The 17,936-nt window shown below is 48.7% G+C and overlaps 1 protein-coding gene across 2 annotated transcripts in view; it reads right to left on the reverse strand.

The window, feature by feature from the left end:
* Window positions 1-495: 495 nt before the first annotated feature.
* akt1 (v-akt murine thymoma viral oncogene homolog 1) overlaps window positions 496-17,936 on the reverse strand; it is a 40,459-nt gene continuing 23,018 nt past the window's right edge. For both annotated transcript variants that reach the window (XM_036541874.1, XM_036541873.1), the window contains exons 3-14: window positions 15,456-15,584; window positions 13,411-13,522; window positions 11,019-11,148; window positions 10,448-10,579; window positions 10,258-10,323; window positions 9,352-9,420; window positions 9,134-9,259; window positions 7,126-7,254; window positions 3,092-3,306; window positions 2,785-2,872; window positions 1,865-1,967; window positions 496-611 (exon numbers count right to left, since the gene is read on the reverse strand). In XM_036541874.1, coding sequence (XP_036397767.1) covers window positions 532-611; window positions 1,865-1,967; window positions 2,785-2,872; window positions 3,092-3,306; window positions 7,126-7,254; window positions 9,134-9,259; window positions 9,352-9,420; window positions 10,258-10,323; window positions 10,448-10,579; window positions 11,019-11,148; window positions 13,411-13,522; window positions 15,456-15,584 — 1,379 coding nt within the window. In that variant the 3' untranslated portion in view covers window positions 496-531. The remainder of the gene's footprint in view (window positions 612-1,864; window positions 1,968-2,784; window positions 2,873-3,091; window positions 3,307-7,125; window positions 7,255-9,133; window positions 9,260-9,351; window positions 9,421-10,257; window positions 10,324-10,447; window positions 10,580-11,018; window positions 11,149-13,410; window positions 13,523-15,455; window positions 15,585-17,936) is intronic.

The raw sequence follows: 17,936 nt of genomic DNA on the forward strand, positions 1-17,936 counted from the left end.
CAACAAAAACACTGGAAATAAATGTGGAAATGCATTATTCTAAAACATGTCTCTCTATTTGTCTGTTGTCCAGGGGAAAATGTCCCCTTTGTGACTAGGGAGTGACACAGGAATAGGAGGCAGTGATGCAAACAAGCATACATTTTGGACCATCTTTCTAAGCCGATGTGTGACTGGAGTGTAGCAAGGCTGTCTTCGATAGGCTGTAATTTTATGACATAGTAGGCCGAGGACGTGACGGGCCATATGAAGGTGAAAGCGTATGCAAAGAAATGCACTGTAGTGTTACTTCGTGTAAACTTTACGAACCACGGTCTTCAGAGAACACAGGAAGGAGCCGTTGCTTTTGTCAGATGGAGCGCTGCGACTTGCATATGACTGCAACCAAAAACGCGTCTGCAGAAAATGCCGGCAACGTAACACAAAAGCAGGAGGACAGAAATGCCACTGTCTTTGAGAATGCAGTCTGGGGGGGTGGGGTGGGGGTGGGGGAAATGACAGGACTGGGGAAATGTTGGGGAGGGGGGGGCTCTATGCTGTTCCACTGGCGGAGTAGGAGAACTGGGGGAAGTGGGGTCTCCTTTCGCTGTCGAACGATTCCATGTTCTCATCTGTTAGACAGAGAGGGGGAAGACAGAGAGATTGAGAGAGAGAGAGTTTAGCTTCACGGTTAGCTAGCTTAGCAAACTCGGTTTTAGGTTTATCCAGAGCAGCTGTCAATGTCAAAGAATTTAATTTCAAATTTGTCTGGAAACAGAAAAAAAACATCTGGTTTCAACTCTTAAATCACTGAAGTAAGGGATTCCAAAAATAATTTTTGTATTCAAACATTATAAATATTCAAATGCCAGACAGTGGAGACTACAATTTAGTGTAGAACCATATTAATTTCAAAGTCACTTCAATTACAAACTCACAATGCACCATTATGTTTCATTCTCATGCTAATATTCTGCAGCACTTTCATATCAATTCATATCAGTGTTAAATAACGCCAACTGCTGTAATACAGCCCAATATGTTTAATTAGAGATCCAGCAGGGGGCACCACTCTCACAACAGAACAGATTCCTCTCACTGGTTTTCCTAAAGGTGCTCTGATCACATTTATTCAATTGATATGAATCTGGCACTAGACATGATTTAATCTTCTTTAACCTTAAAAAAAATGTAAATTATCAAAGTCATTTATTTTCTGTTTACTATTAGTTCCTGATTGGGAAACTACTGAAGAGTGCAGGAGATTCATTCCAGTCCGTCAGTCTCTGGCTGGGAGTCTGGGAGTAATTGTTGAAATGAGCTCCCATTATGAGGAGAGAACTAGGACATATTCTTGTGATTCTAGTTGCAGGGGAGGGGAACACAGTTTTGTCATGAATATCTTATTTAAGCACGTCCATCTTTCAGATAACAATGTCAACTGCTAGCAGCTTCCATTTTTGAACTATTTCCCTGAGCTATGAACAACATACAGTTTTAGAGGTTAATATTTCCGTTCATACAGTTCTCCTTAACTAAAAATCCTGTGAAATACAGAAAAAGGAAAAAAAGACTTCATGTAACTAGAAGAACATGGGCTTTCTAATAGCAAAAATACCCAAGAACAAAGTAGCAGAAACTTCTGTACAAAGTATCAGAAGTAAATTCTCATGGAGTTGTAGAGGGATGAACAGCACAGTCCAACGCAGATGACTGCAAACCAGTTGACAGTGAAGTGGAGGATAAGAGACTGGCTATGGCACACTGGAGCCTGGTGCCTGAAGACGGTGCTGGCCTTTGTGCCAGTGGCTGAGACCTGAGCTCCATGCCCCTTTCTGCTATTTCTTTCACCCAGAGAACCCAAAGATGGCTCGGACTCGGGTACCTTGTCCCGGGGGTGTGATGGTGATGGTTTGTCCGGTGAACTCCTCGTCGAAATACCGCGTGTCTGTCTCTGAGGTGACCTGGGGCTTGAAGGGCGGGACCAGCTGGGGGGGGAGAGAGTGAAGAACATTGGTTCATTTGTCTGTCAATCACCAGATACTCTCATGGGACTTAGGGCACCCAAAAAGCCCCATGCCTCTCAGCTAAACTATCCAATGGCTAGGCTTTAGATTGGAAGCAACACATTTCCTGCTGTTTGCAGCGTTTCTCCCATTTACTTTCCCTCCTGCAGTTTCCATGCTTTCTGCTTTCTGATTGGCCCACTTTTATTTCAGATTAAAATCTACACCCAGTACGATAATGAGCATACTGTGGGAAGGCTTTTACACTAGCGCTTAATAGGGCACTAACCCAGCCAGGCCGATGTGGCTGTGGCTGTGTTCATCATGGGCTCTTTGTGGCCTTGCAAACCTATTACCCAACACTCCAGCTTTGTTTTCAGGCAGTCATTCCCCTGATTAGAGCCAAATAGAAGCAGATGCTGCAGAGTGCATCAACAGGCACAGCAGATAATACTCTCCAGTGCCGGCAGACTCCGGCGCTTGAATGAAGCCAGCTCTGCTCCTCTAAATCTCTACCTGGCCACTTGAGCTTTACTCCTCCGTCCTCAAGGCGGGTTTCACCTTGCATTGGCTTGAATCTATATTGAACTGGCATTAAATTGAATACATTCACATTTACCACCCTCTTAAGCAGTGCAAACAGATTACAGCTTTGTTATCCATGGTCTAACATTGGGTCACCACAGCTCTGGTGATAAACATTCTATTTTTCTGTAGAAACCTTGTTTTTTTGTGTACTTTTTGGGTGTGGAGGTGTGCTGCTGACCAGGTGCAGCAATGCGCAGGACTGCTCCTTTACCTTCTTCTCATAAACATCTTGCCACACGATCCCGGAGAAGAACTTGTGCCGCATGATCTCCTTGGCGTCGTCAGGGCCGCCACCTAACCTGGAGCAGCGAGAGACCCGCAACCGAGAGTAACTACAGCTGCAACAGACTTTCACATACTGCAATAGAGCAGTGCAGTAACATTGACCTAAACAGGCAATGCAGGCACCAGCTAATTGCTAGCTCATAACATTATCTAAACTTTACCATGATGATGCAACCTGCAGACGCTGGGGATAGGGAGTGACGCCAGGAGGGGGAAAAGGCGGAGCCACTCACCGCTGCCTGGGGTCCTTTTTGAGCAGGCCGGACAGCAGGGACTTGGCCTCGGGCGCCAGCGTGCGAGGGAAGCGGATGTCCTCCATGAGGATGAGCTCGAACAGCTTCTCGTGGTCCTGGTTGTAGAAGGGCAGCCTGCCGCACATCATCTCGTACATGACCACGCCCAGCCCCCACCAGTCCACCGCCCGCCCGTAGTCATTGTCCTCTAGCACCTGGGGGACAGTAAGGAGGTCAGTGTTCACTGATATTGCTGGTGTGTAGCACTCCAACAGCAGTACCGTGGAGTACTGGGGGTGGTAATGCAGGCAGTGGTATGTAGCACTGAGGGCAGTAGTATGGACCAATAGGGACAGCTGTGGAGGCAACAGTGTGTAGCACTCAGCACCAGTGAACATGAGCGGAACAGTATGAATAGTACGATCTGGAGGGCAATGTATACTGTGGCCGTACTGGTTGTGTTGATCACAACGTTATTCTTCATATTACGGTGAAGTGCTGGTGAATTCAAGGCAGCTGAAGAGGCCTGGGACAGGAGAGAGGGCAGATCTGAGGAAGGAGGAGCAGGTCAGGGGGCTGCGTGCAGAGCCCTCGCTCCACAGGCAGGCCTCAAAGCCGAGGGCAGCCCCGGCCAGCTCACACCTCGCATTAGGAGCGGGGATAGAGTTACCGCCGGAGCTCCGCGTGTTTAATCGCTGGGAGTCTCAGCGGGCGGAGGCATGAGGGGGGACCCATCGCGGCGCTGCTGGGGGCTCCCTGTCCCCGCGCTCTCTCATTGCGGATATTTTAGCCTCCCCGGGGCAGGCTCCGCTCATCGCAGACCCCCGCAGCTGCTCCGGGCTCTCACGCGCGGCTGGCCTGCTTCGTCATTTCATCTCCGCGGCCCGATCAGATCGCCTCCGGCAGATCCGTTTCAGGAAGCTGCAAGCCCATTTCGGGAAACTCTGACAATCCGCGTCACAGAAATGTAAAAGTCCATTTCAGGAACCTGCGAACAGGGAACAGCTTCTACCGGGCCTAGACTCCCATTTACTGAGGAGAGAGACTGATATTAGCTTAAAGACACAACCCCGGACACTAGGAGAAACAGCCCTGTCTACAAAATATAAGGCTCAAATGATCAAAATGAAAGCTGTAACAGACAGACAAACACAAAGAGAGATGCACGGATGGACAGATGGACAACAGCAATAAAGACAGACGCGTGGGGCCAGGGCCGGCGAGCGCGGCGGATGGACAGACGGACCGGGCCGTAAATGGAACGGCAGCGCCCCTGCGTCTCTGAGGGGGCTGCGGCGGGTGGCGGGTGGAGTGGGAGGGCAGGGGGTAACGTGAAGCCGGTGTGGCGATAGGATTACCCGGCCAGCTCTATTTCCAGCGCTGCTGTCGTGTGATTCACGCCGCGCGACAGCTGGGCCCGCAGCTGCCCCATATATGTAGAGGAGCGGCACAGCTGTGGAGCTGCCAGGACCGCCGGAGCCAAGCTCATCCCTCACACGTAACCAGGGCTGCGGTTACACTGAGACATGGCCCCGCCAGGCCAGGGAGAGGGGAAGACAGCAATGCCTGCACACACACACACGCGCGCGCGCGCGCGCACACACTCGCACACACACGCACGCACACACTCACACACACTTGCACACTCGCACACAGACACAGACACACACACACACAAACACACTCTCGCACACACTCACACTCACACACACAAACACACACACTCACGCACACTCACACACACAAACACACAAGCACGCGACACACACACACACACTCACACACACACACACACTTGCACACTCGCACACACACACACGCACACGCGCACACTCTCGCACACACGCACACACGCACACTCACACACTCTCGCACACACGCACACACACACCAACACAAACAGACGGACAAAACTGGGAAAATGACCTCTCGTCAACACACCTACGGCCAGGATCTATTGTCTATCTATTTACGGCCTCCTTGTAAACAGATAAGAAAACAAGTTTGATGCCGCACTGCAGCGTCTCGAGTACGCTGAGAGTTCTTCCGGCGCTAATCGCCCTCTAATCAGCGCTCTCCTCGCCCAGAGCGGGGCAGACCCAGCCTGGCCCGCAGAGACCGCTCCTCCCGGCCAGCGCACTATTCCCAGACGCTGCAGCATTCCTGCGCTCCTGCACACAACAAGGTCATTGTTTACTGCGGGACAACCTGTAACGCTGTCTGGCCCCCCGCTCCTCTGCTCCGCTGCACCTTCCGTCTCCATGGGAACGGCCCCCGCCGCCTCTTAGCACGGGGGCGATGTTATCGTGCTTCCGGAACGTCCCCGCAACGTTGAGGGAACATAAGCGCAACGTTGACCGAGCGATAGGCGCCTGCGGGGGGGGGGGGAGGGCCGCGCTGGTGAAACAGGACCCGTTCCGGTCAGATAGAGGCTCTCAGGGACATATTCAGTAGATTACACTGCAAATGGATAGAGGTCATCCAGGTGCACAGAGTGCTGTGTTTGAGAATCAACTGGGCAAAAACTCTGTGCTACATTTTTTTCAACTTCTGCAGAAATGGCACAGAAATATACTTAACATCTGAAGTTAAGAAAGGCCTCACAAACAAAGTCATCTATAGCCAAGGCAATTATATAATTCTTCCTGCACACTGTACTACAATATCATTAGCCTTAAATCCACACAGGACGAACAGGATTAAAGAGCGGTAGGCATTCCGGTACTGTTCTGTCCAAGCAAGGTGACGATATGTGCAGACCTCAGTCTTCTTTTGCACACGCTCTACTTGAGTGATCTCACGGGCCTGTCTGCCGGATGGGGGGTTGAGAGGGGGACAGAGCGGGGACCTCACTTTGGGCCAGGTCAGGGGGAGGAATTCTGGGCAGCTGTGGGCTGAAGCCCCCTCAGAAGCCAGGAGCAGCTGTAGCCACTGTGGCCTTTTCTCCAGGGGAGGAAGCTCACGTTTCCCCAGGCACTGCCAAGCCCCCCAGCAAATTCCAAACGGGGGCTAAAAACAACGAGCCGGCAACTGTGTCAACATGGGCACCCCTCTCCCGGAAACATTCCGAGGGCAGGAGACGGATGGGGTGGGGGGTGGGGTGGGGGGACTGCCACGCATACACAATGCCATATCGTTTTACCCATCACACCTGCCACGCCCATACGCTCAGGCCAGGTCCACCAGCAAAAACGAGGAGATAGCATGCCTCTCACTCCCCCCCGACCGAGCAATCCCTCTGTTATTTTGCTGGTTACAAGAGGAACTCTAAAGCTTGCCAGCTCATATAAATCACAATGACATAAATTATTATCCATTTGTCTGATCCTTTAAATCAGAGCAAAGCATTAGCCTATCTTGTCAGGGATTCGGCGTGTGGTATGGTCCTCTCGCCCTGCATATGTGAGAAAACTATACTTGCAGAAATCCACACACCTGCTCCCTCCACAACTGTCAAAAAACAAGAACTTCCACATTTTTTCTTTTGTTTCCTTAATACTTTTTTTCCACATCTCTCAGCCAGTCCCACAAGGCACCAATGGGAACCAAGATTGGCAGCAGCATTCCAGCCATTGGCTCTAGAAGATCACATGATTTCTATGCCACGGCAGTATGACCCTTCTCATGTCATCGTTCTCAGACTGTGTGACTGCAGCTGATACAGTAGAAATGAAATGTGACTCTGTATACTACACGGTGAAAGAGGGGTCCTTGCATTGAACCTGGAGTTCCAGTGAAAGCAGGTGCTTATGAATATGCAATAGCAGCAAGACCACAACTTGTCCTGGTCAGACTGTAATCACTGTGGATATGCATAAAATGGTAGTAAGGGCCCAATCATTAAGACTCAAAATATGTTCCAGGTCTGCCTGCTCATAAATATTCACAACTGCCTTGATAAGAGAGCAGTCTTCACCAGGACTCTGAGGCAGCACCCGGAACTCTTTTAGCAAGGACGGGGGTGAATGCGGCGTGGGGGGGGGGGGGGGGGGGGGGGGAATTCTGCCCGCGATTAGCACTCTCTCTCACTCTACCTCCGGGGCAAGGTACTCGGGCGTCCCGCAGAAGGTCTTCATGGTGGCCCCGTCCTTGATTCCTTCCTTGCACAGCCCAAAGTCCGTTATTTTAATGTGCCCATCCTTGTCCAGCATGAGGTTTTCCAGCTGCAGGAGGAGAGAGAGGCAAACAAACAGCACGTCAGCGTCGGCAGCACGGCAGCGTCGGCAGCACGGCGGCGTCGGCAGCAGCACGTCAGCATCGGCAGCACGCCGGCAGCGCGTCGGGTCTGATCGGCTCGCGGCCGGGGACAGTGCGTGCGACCGCCGGCCTTTAATTTCACGGTGTCCTCACAGCAAAAGTCACCTGGCAGCTGTAGCTCACACGTGGCCAGCAGTGCCGCGACCGAGTCAGCACATCCTCCGATCTTGCTACCCTGGCATTTTCAGGAGAACCTTAGCAGGCTGGGAGCCTGGCTCATAAACCCAGCGGGGTGGGGGGGGGGGAGGGGTCTGCTGACCTGGCTGGTACGGTTTCATCAGCTGGGGGAGACGGGGGCAACAGATTCTACCCCCCACCCCCACCCCAAGATATCTGACTGTCCCCATGGCTGCCCTTCTTACCTTGTTTATTTCGGTGTCACTAACTTGCTCTGGATGTCATTTCCTGAGCCCTGACATGTAGCTACTGCTTAGCGTGATGTCATCTTCTGGATCCCAGGTTGAACACACCTCAACAGCAGCCCCACGCTTACTGTGTCAGTTGGAGCCTGCAGCGTATTTGTTGCGGCAAAAATGACTTCTTGTTCCGATTTTTTTTTCCAGCCCAAGGTGAACATCAATAGCACCACATTAATTAAAATATGGCCAGGCCTGCGTCTCTGCTGCAAGGCTGTCACACACTGTGGAATACTTATACTGTTTGATACTCATTTCTTCACACAGTCAAACATATTGATTACAATACAGCTGATTCTACCAAACGATTCCTCTAAACTACCTCACACTGATTCAATTGTTTCAACAGTATGAAAATTAGACTTTCATGCATATCAGATAACACATCTGTTCCCTTAGTTTGGAAACTGAGGGAAAGAACACTCAAGCCTAGTTCACACCAATGAGAGTGATAACACTACTGGGCAACGGAGCGATCCTACACTGTTTCAGTATGACCTGGCTCTCACCACCTGCCACTACTGATGCTGTGGACAGTAAAAAAAAATAACAGCAGTAGAGGCAGGTAGCAGTGCGGTGTAGTGGTAAGGAGCAGGGCTTTCAACTGAAAAGTTGCTGGTTCGATTCCCCACAGGGGCACTGTGCCCTCGGGGAAGTTACTTAACGTACAATTGCCTCATTAAATATCCAGCTATGTAAGTTGCTCTGGATAGGAGCATCTGCTACATAATGTTATGTTATGACAATAATGTTATGTAACGGTAGGATAAATGTGTGTGTTCAGGCAAGGGAACGTTACCTGCTGATCTATACTTCCTACAATAATCCCTGCTTGTTTAAATGAAAAGTTACTATTAATTTAAATCTGGGTGTCTCAGCAGCTTTTATCAAATAGCACACTGTAAAGATATTTCACGGGTGATTTGCTACTTTACACTTTGTGTGGCAGCACATTATCTCACTTGTTAAAATGCACAAGTGCTTCCTTTCTGAAAGCATGGGTTTTTAAAATCTGCTTCTTTTGCCCAACGTTTTTGTAGCTACAGTCTTTACATAATTGGAAGGTCCAGCCCAAATGATGTACTGGAGTGTGGTTTTTGTTTTCTACTCCTAAGAGGAAGCAAATCTTTCCTATACATATGACCCATCAGTTTGGTGCAAAACAGCCTGCAGTTCTGTACCATTTTCTGTTCAGCTCTGTCTCTCCTAAAACTATCTGACAGTCCATCACTCAGTTCCACGGCATCATATTGGTGCATTCAGGGTTTAGGGTAACTCTCACCAGCTGTGAGGTCACAACTGTAAGGAAGCCAATCAACAAAGGCCTGCCCAGCACAGCTACATATATCCAGCGCAAACGTCTCTCTACCTTTAGGTCCCTGTAGACCACGTTCCTCTCCGAGTGCAGGTAGTCTAGCGCCGAGACTATCTCCGCCCCGTAGAAGCGGGCGCGCTCCTCCGAGAAGACCCGGTCTCGCGACAGGTGAAAGAAAAGCTGCAGGGGGGGGATGGGGGGGCGCGGTTAGTATTCAGTCGGACTCCACCAGCCTTACGAACGTCTTTCCCCTGGCCCCGTTACACACTCACCTCTCCGCCATTCGCGTACTCCATGACGAAACACAACCGGTCGTGGGTCTGGAAAGAGTATTTCAGCCCCTGCAGGGTGAAAAAGCAAAGCTTGACTAAAGGATTTTAGGGTGACTTTCGCTGCAGCAAAAATAAATAATACAGACAATCTAGCTGAATTTCTTCTTAACTTGCACAACAACATCTGCTCCGTATCTTAGACTGCAAATGAGCTACATTTCAAATTATAAATACTAAGCAAATGCTAAAATTACACGGACTCTGAATACATGCTGTTGTTCTCACTGTAGTATGAGTTCACAAAGTTCACACAATAACATTAATTCATTGTAGGACAAAATTATTTTAGTGCTCAACTGACAATTTAAGAAACAGAAATGCCTTTCCTCATCATTACAATAGGTACTATGTGCAGCTTATGTCCACCGCATCTTTAAAATATTCTCACATAGTATTTTTTTAGCACCATTAAATATATTGCCAAACAGTGTCTATTCAATATACACAAATATACAGGATATTCAGTTGATGGGAATTCAGTTTCTACCGCATTGTTGTCTGACAACTGATGGCCCATGGCACTCTTTTTCCCCGCTACAGAGACAGCATGTGTTATCCCAGCCACTTTAGGCAGAGAGTTTGGGGGTATTCACATTGTGAGCCTTCGTGAAGTTCAATAAAGGCCATCCGATGGCGAGAAGCCTTTTCAGGGTCTTTAATGAAGGCCCGCTTCTCCAGCTAGGTTAGTTAGCATCGCTCGAGTTGCCCGAAAAGCAAACCCTGCACTTCGCCTGAAGGGTGCTCACTGGCGGAGCTTTTGGAGGGCCACCTATTGAGAGCCTTTGTGGTGGCGCTGGAGTGTTTGGGTTAGGTGTACGGGGTTGGGGGTGGGGGGGGGTCTCTCACCGTCAAGAACGGGTGCTTGGAATTCTGCAGCACGCGGTTCTCCGTGAGTGTGTGCGCTACTTCATCCTGAAAGATCACAAAGAGGGTTTGTGCAACGGCCACAATGAGCACCATTTTTTTTTTTTTTTTTTTTTAAAAAAAGGCCTCCGTCTCGGTTCTCATGCCTGCATTGCCTTCCCCGGCTACTCACCTTCGCCACGATCACTTCCTTTTTCAGGATTTTCATGGCGTAGTATCGTCCCGTGGCCTTCTCCTTCACCAGGATGACTTTGCCAAAAGTGCCTTTTCCGAGGAGTTTGAGGTATTCGAAGTCGTGCATAGTCTGCAGGGGGGAAAAAGGATCAGAACGGAAATCAGAACTGCTATAAACTCACGCTCTCATTGTTCAATTAGCAATGACATGCATCAGCTGCTTCAGAGTGATGCTGAAAAAGCCCTCGCCACCATGTGACCACCCTGAAATATGCTTGGTGCGTGGACGCGTATGAGACAAACCCTACACATGTCACTTCTATAACTGTTAGACTATATGTGGCGGGCCCGCATGTGACCTCTGACCCCTGGAGCTGGGAAGAATGTTGGAAACGTGTGTGAGAAGGAGATCCAGAATGGTGCCCTTGGAGACACTGTGTCGGGAATAGACAGGCGCTCGTGCTTTGGAAACAGGGTGGTAACGTTAGCGGCTGCTAAGCTGGGCAGGGTGGAGGCTGAAGGGATGTTCGGTTTCTGCGGTGCTGGGGAGCAGGTAGGTGGGAACACACCACTTTGAGTCTGGGTTTGGTCAGGTACACCTCCATGTCCATGGGGTCGGGCGAAGAGTCCATCATCTCCTCCTCCTGCTGCTTCTGCAGGCTGTCTGCCACGGCTTGGATGGCTTTCGTCCATTCTTCCCTAATGATGGAGAGAGGCAGAGAGAACAACCCCTGGTCTGAAACACCTGCTTATCACATCAATTGGCAAGCTCTGAGGCATTGGTCTGCTCAGCTTACCTACAACATGAACATTTATGTGTCACATCATTTAAGGGGTGTGTGTGTTTGTGTGTGTGTGTGTGTGCTTGCAATGCAAGCATTCCACATCTGTCATATGTCTAAGCAACAACTGCATTTGTAGTTCTTGTACATACCTGGGGATATTATTGCTAATATGCACATCCCTGCGTGCATTTGGATTTGCATCTGTTACTGTATGCACATGTATGTGTATATGTGTGGGCTTGTGCCTGTGAATGCTGTGTATCTATGTGTGTGTGTGTTTCTGTGTGTGTGTTGTGTGTGTGTGAGCAAGTGAGCGTGAGTATGTGTGTGTCTGTAAACGTGTCTGTTTGAGTGCATGTGTGAGACAGAATGTGCAGATCTGTATGTGTGTGTAAATGTGTATACGTGTTTTTGTGTGTTTGTGTGTGTGAGTGTATTTTTGTGTTTGTGAGCTTGTGTGTGTGTGTGTATGTGTGTGTGAGAGAGTGTATGACTGTGTGTGTGTTTGTGTGCGAGCATATGTGTGTGCAGGCCCGGGGAAGTTGCCAGGAGAGAGCGTGATCCTCACTCATAAATGTCGGCCATTGATTCGTGGAATATTTAGACAAATCTACATGTTTTCAGAAAGTGTTCGCATTATTTGCTTTGAATACATGATGCTTGCCATAAAATCATTTATCTTCATTCTATAATATGTAGCCTAAACATGTCCCCCCTATTTATTGCAAAATGGTTTGGTTTTAAGGACAGTCCTACGTTAACTCGTCCACACCCCCTTTACCAAATCGAGCTGTCACAATGTCTACTCAGAAATCTGGCGCTCAAAAGCGAAAAGAAAAGAGAAAAAAAGATGATGACTAGCCTGCTAATGCATACTCGTGCAAGTGAGCGAAGACGTTTGCTGGCTCATTTGCTGTGACTGTTCGTTTAATGACATTATCGGGAAATTAAAACTTGATGTAAGGAATGCACTTTCCCCATTGCACTGTCTTGTTTGAAAACAGCAAATTAGCTTGCTAGTGAAATGAGAGCCCTACTAGGCGTTAGTGAGGTAGTTTAGCTATCTTCCTAAACTTTCGTTTCAGAAGGGTAACTGCAAGACTGACAGTTGCTGAATTTGACTTGCCGGTTCCGCATTATTTATTATTAGTGTGCAGTTGGAATATTTTGCTACTTTACGCTGTTGTATTTTAAGCTCTTGTAACTATTGAGTCTAACATGGTAGCTACCTATCTGCCCTTGGTTATAAGGTCGAGACATGCCAGGTTCCTTACGCACTAGCTAGTGTATACGATATGTACTGAATATTCAGAGCAATTATGGTGACTTGCCCGTCTTACTGTGCATTTTTCTGTGCTTGCCGGTGAGTGTCTTGGGTGGTGAATGTGTGGTGAATGTGCGTTCAGTAAGATGAAACTTATAAAAAACTTTTTGCGATCTCCTATGTCTCAAGACAGATTAAATGGTTTGGCACTGCTTTCAACAGAGAGTCAGTTGGCGCAGAATCTGGACTTTAAGGACATAATACATGACCTTGCTACCAAAAAGGTGCGGCGGATGACACTGACTGTTTTCTGAACGTTTCTGAACGACATTTCAGTTGTCCTAACAATAAAGCATGGCTTTGATATTCCAAGCGTGCTATCAAGCGTATTTTTATTTTAATTGGGGTGGGGGCGGGGGCCCGTTGAAATAATTTTGTCCCAGGCATCATGCACGCCGGCCCTGTATGTGTGAGTGTATGTGAGTGTGAATGTATGTGTGTGTATGTGTGTGTGTGTGTGTGTGTGTGTGTGTGTATGTGTGTGTGTGTGTGTGTGTCTGTGTGTATGTGTGTGTATGTGTGTGTATGTGTGTGTGTGTGTGTGTGTGTGTGTGTGTGGGTGTGTATGTGAGTGTGTGTGTGTGTGTGTGTGTGTGTATGTGAGTGTATGTGAATGCGAATGTATGTGTGAGTGAGTGAGTGTGTGAGTGAGTGAGTGAGTGAGTGAGTGAGTGAGTGAGTGAGTGAGTGAGTGAGTGTGTGTGTGTATGTGTGTGTGTGTGTATGTGTGCGTGTGTGTGTGTGTATGTGTGTGTGTGTGTATGTGTGTATGTGTGTGTGTGTGTATGTGTGTGTGTGTGTGTGTGTGTGTGTGTGTGTGTATGCAGACACCGCCTGTGGGCTCGCGCACACCTCTCCTCGGGGGTCTCCACGTGGAAGGTGCGCTCGATGACAGTGGTCCACTGCAGGCAGCGGATGATGAATGTGTTGGGCTTCGGCCGCTCCGTCTTCATCAGCTGGCACTCTGACCACATCCAGAGAGGGGGGAGGGGGACAGAGAGGGGACCCGCAGTTACAGCCATTTGTCTTTTTGCCAGCGCAGGTGACAATGCCGGGGCCGCCACCAGCCACTGCGGGGCAAGGCAGCAGTGTGATGGGAGGTGGGGTCAGGTTTTCCCAGCAGACACCGGGGGAATACACAGCCACAGCTAAGACTCCTAGGGAGAACCTTGTAGGATATATACAGGCACTTCCTAAACACAGCATAAATTTTTAATCATCACCTTTAAAACCATCATGGTTTTATTTCTGTTTAGCTATAAGGTCTTTGTGCAATGGGTCTGAACCTTGACACATCCTCACAACATCACCAGTCATTAGCTATGAGCCAGTTAGAATGTGTGGACACCCTGAATACAGACTGTGTATCTTGTATGTACAACAAAACGCAATAAAACATAATGTTTGGGACCTTCCAAGTGCAGCCATTTAAATTATATTTTTGTTTGTACTTCATCGAGATGGCTTATTCTCATATTGTTATTTATACTTAATTTATATAATAGTTCTGTTCTCACATAAAGTGTGGTGGTAGAAGAATGTCCTGTGTGGTATGTGTGTCTAAAAAAGATGACACATTAAATAATCATTTCTGTTTCAATATACAGTATATTCTGTTCTCCAAAGCGTTTTTTTAATAGTCATTTTTGTATTTAAAGTTAGTAGTTAATTATCAGTGCCACATGAGGCCATTTTGGATTCAAACAGACATTTAAATGTTTTCATCCTGATACTACAATCATTATGCTGCCAGGCATTTTGGTGTTGCCATTTAATACTGAGAGGGATTACAACAGCTTCTGTTCTGTTTTTTCCCCTACTTACATGATTGTTCTCTTAACTGTTTCTTCTGTACTTCTACACTGCTAAGAGTTTCATACGTAGAGTATTTAAAATGGTCCTCCCTTTTCCCCCTTGGCCAAAGAAAAGTAATAGAGGATCACAGAAGGTGGTAAAGGTGTATCACCTTTAAAAGATTAAGCAGCTCAAATAAAATTAGCAATGGAGACGTGAAGGTCATGGAATCAATACTGTCAAGCAAGGATGTTAAAGAAACTGCTTTGTAATGTCACGGACCAGATCTTCAAGACTACAAGAAATCCCACTTTGAAATGTGCTATTCTCAAAAACTAGAGTAACAACTAAGCAGGAAATTAATAAGGATGTACCTGAAATATTATTTTGTATATTTAAAATTATGACCTGCCTAAAATGAGTAAAATAATGTATTCCGCCACACCATAAGCTGCAATATGTGCACCAGCTTGTGTGAGTATAATGTGTAGATAAGTATTACAGCCCCCTTCAGGAACAGACTGGAAGCCTGTGACATCACCGTGCTTCAATGTGACTCACTAATACTTCTCTAAAAGCCAGACCTCAGGCCCATGCTTGGTCAAGGCGAGACGGAGACAGGCCCTTTGGTGAAAATTCGGGTGCGAATGCTTGCTGATGGAGCATGTTAGAGAGCCACAAGATAAATAATTGAAATCAAGCGGTTAATAACCACTATAACTCAAGGGTGTCAAGTGGAAACGTTTTGTTTAACGAACAATATGCTGTCTAATTACTCTGTTCAATCATCTGCGGAACACAACAGACCAACTTTCCATGTGTAGATTCTCTCTCCGCAGCGCTGTTACCCCTCTGACACAAAGGCGCAGACACAGCTCTCAGTAAACCTGTTAACTGTACCGTTCTCAACTGTCCTGGTGACACGATGTCCTGTCAAAGCCCACTGTGTCTTAGAATGCCTTACTCGTAATAATACTGATACTAACAGCGAGCAACATGTAGACCCACATCTTATTCTACAACTCATCAAGTCAAATGAATACGTATCCTGGTTGTTTGTCATGGCATTAACTTTAATATGATAATGATGGGCGATAACTTACGTGCAACTGAGAAGTTATTTAACGGCGTTTCTAGCTGGTCGACATCTTGCGGCCGCTCCTTATACCCGATGAACGTACCATCGCTCTTCAGCAAGAAATACCTTGGCCTCCAGGTCTTGATGTACTCTCCTGCAGAAGAGAATGGAAGAAGAGCTCAGTGTGTTTGCACAGGACTGAATCACATAAGCCGAAGATGCCTACCAAAGCGATCAATAAGGTACCACAGAAATAGCTCACGCTAATTTGTGATTCCGGGTACTGCTACCTTTTCCTGGGTGTGCTAATTTGTAAGTTCTGGAGCCGCTGGTGTTTCGATGTGTCCTATTTAAGACATGGATATTCGTGACCCACTTCCACTTAAGACAGCAGCGAGGCGCAGAGGTGTTTGTGACAAAGTCAGCATGCCCCACTCCCCTACCCTCCACCCCCCGCTGAGCTCCAAAACGGACACAATCCGGGCGCATCGATCCTTCTGTCAGGAGACGCCCGCCAATGGGTTTCTGAGGGGCGGCGAAGCTCAATTTCTGCAGCGAACCCGTCAGGATGCGCTTTGCCAGATGTTACCACAATCGGAGAAAACAGCTTACGCACCATAAAGGAGAAAGGGCCTCGTACTGGAGGAGACCTGAATATTTATACAAGAGAAGTGTAATTTATTTTTAATTACTGCGAGCTGGGCATTAACCCCATGCGGTGCCTGCACAAGCTGTCCTTAATTGCCCCATTTCCTGTGACAGAGCAGTCTGGAGATGCGGCATCAGTCAATACGGGCTTCTGTTCCTCTCCTCGCCGCCACTCGGGGGGGAACAGGAAGCAGTTTGAGCTGGGGGCAGTCCACAAATACCGCTAGCTCTCATGTTGTCGGGGAGACGGTGGACGGGGGTGAGTCACGTCCGCTCAGTTTCCAGTTTATGGGTTAAAACTAGCCTCAAAACCAGGCCTGCTAAACGCTCAAAGACGGAAGCTCCTTTTGGAGAGCGGCCTCCATTCATCTTTGTCATCAGGGCCTTCATGCACTGCCTATCATCACTGTCAGAGTCAGAGAGTTAAACCCGGGAAACACATGAATGGCAGGCAGATTTGTAAGCAGCGCACCTTGTGTATAAGGAGACATTAAACAGGTGTCGCGGGTGATGTCGCACCCGAGAAACGGTGCAGCTCTGGTGGCTTTGTGGGACCACGTTACAGGCTGCACCAGACCGCAGAGGCGGCCGAGCTCATCGAATGGCAGGATGTTGCTGTTGAGCAACAGAGACGTGCCCGCGGGATAGGAGGCTTTGGAGCCCTGCGTCACTCACCATTACAGGATTAAACCATTAAAATGGGATACGGGCAAATTGTAAACACCTGATTTACTGCAACTGGCGGAGGAGGCAGGGCGAATCGCGCGCGAGAGAAAACATCTGCCCCAAAGCACTGTACACTTTAGATTCCCATTCAGAGCAGATGTCCAATATGTTATTACTGCTGTTGCCATTTTTCATCATGACACGGGGAGAGATTTTTCATCTCTATTCTGCAGAGTAAGTGCTTTAAATACACATAGTTCATTTAGAAATTAGTTAAACTTCGTCAGTGTTCGAGCGCTCTCCAGCAGTTACAGTTGGGTTTCAAAACCGCGCAAGTGCTCCTTATTGAGAAACACTCCCTGGATGCTCTGGCAATATGCTGTGAACTTTCATAATGCGCCCGTTCAATGCACTTGTGCAATTCCAATTAGAGGCCGTCAGGCTGCGTGATCTAAAAGGGTTTTAAAAGAATTGCCCATCGACCACCGGTAATTATCAGGACTTTCGTCCACCCAGCCCCTTGTTCTCAGATGACGAGCTGCGCAACACGGCCACAATCGCATATGCTTGTCTGATGACACCGCAGCGGTGACTGAGGCCCGGCACGTTAGAGGCGGGGCCTGCTTTCGTGGTAGGGCCGCATCGTTAGTTGGAATGAATCGTTCTGGCATGCGGGTGCAGTCTCTGGTGGGGTGCATCCCAGGCCCCCTCGGAGACCAGCACCTCGCTCGACTGCGGTAAACGACTTGGCTGACCCGCTTCCCCCCTCCCCCCGGGCCCCCCGGGCACGCACGTCCCCGTGCCAAGGTACGGCCAGGGACAGTATGTGCGCAATGCGGAGGGAGGACAAAAGCGGCCGCGCTTCACACCACCGGCTGGAACAAAATGGCCAAAAAACGATGACATCCCCCGTCAGATAATCAACAGCTCATTATTCCAGCAGTGCCGATGAGAGCACGTTCGCGGGGTGACACAGGAGCGCTATCCCTAGCGCCTAAAGCCTGGGCTGTGTGCAGGGCTGAGCGGCCGAGAGCTGAGGTAGGGGGGACGCACAGCGGAGACTCTGGCCGGGACGGGGCACGGGCGCGGAGGCAGTGACAGGCAGGGACAGATGTGAGGGCGGAGGGGGGCGGAGGGGCACAGCGGTCAGCGGAGAGGCTCCCCCGGGGCCTCGCGCGGGGGGTCCAGGACA

The sequence above is a fragment of the Megalops cyprinoides genome, chromosome 12 (genome assembly GCF_013368585.1).
Source record: "Megalops cyprinoides isolate fMegCyp1 chromosome 12, fMegCyp1.pri, whole genome shotgun sequence".
Lineage (NCBI taxonomy): Eukaryota > Metazoa > Chordata > Actinopteri > Elopiformes > Megalopidae > Megalops > Megalops cyprinoides.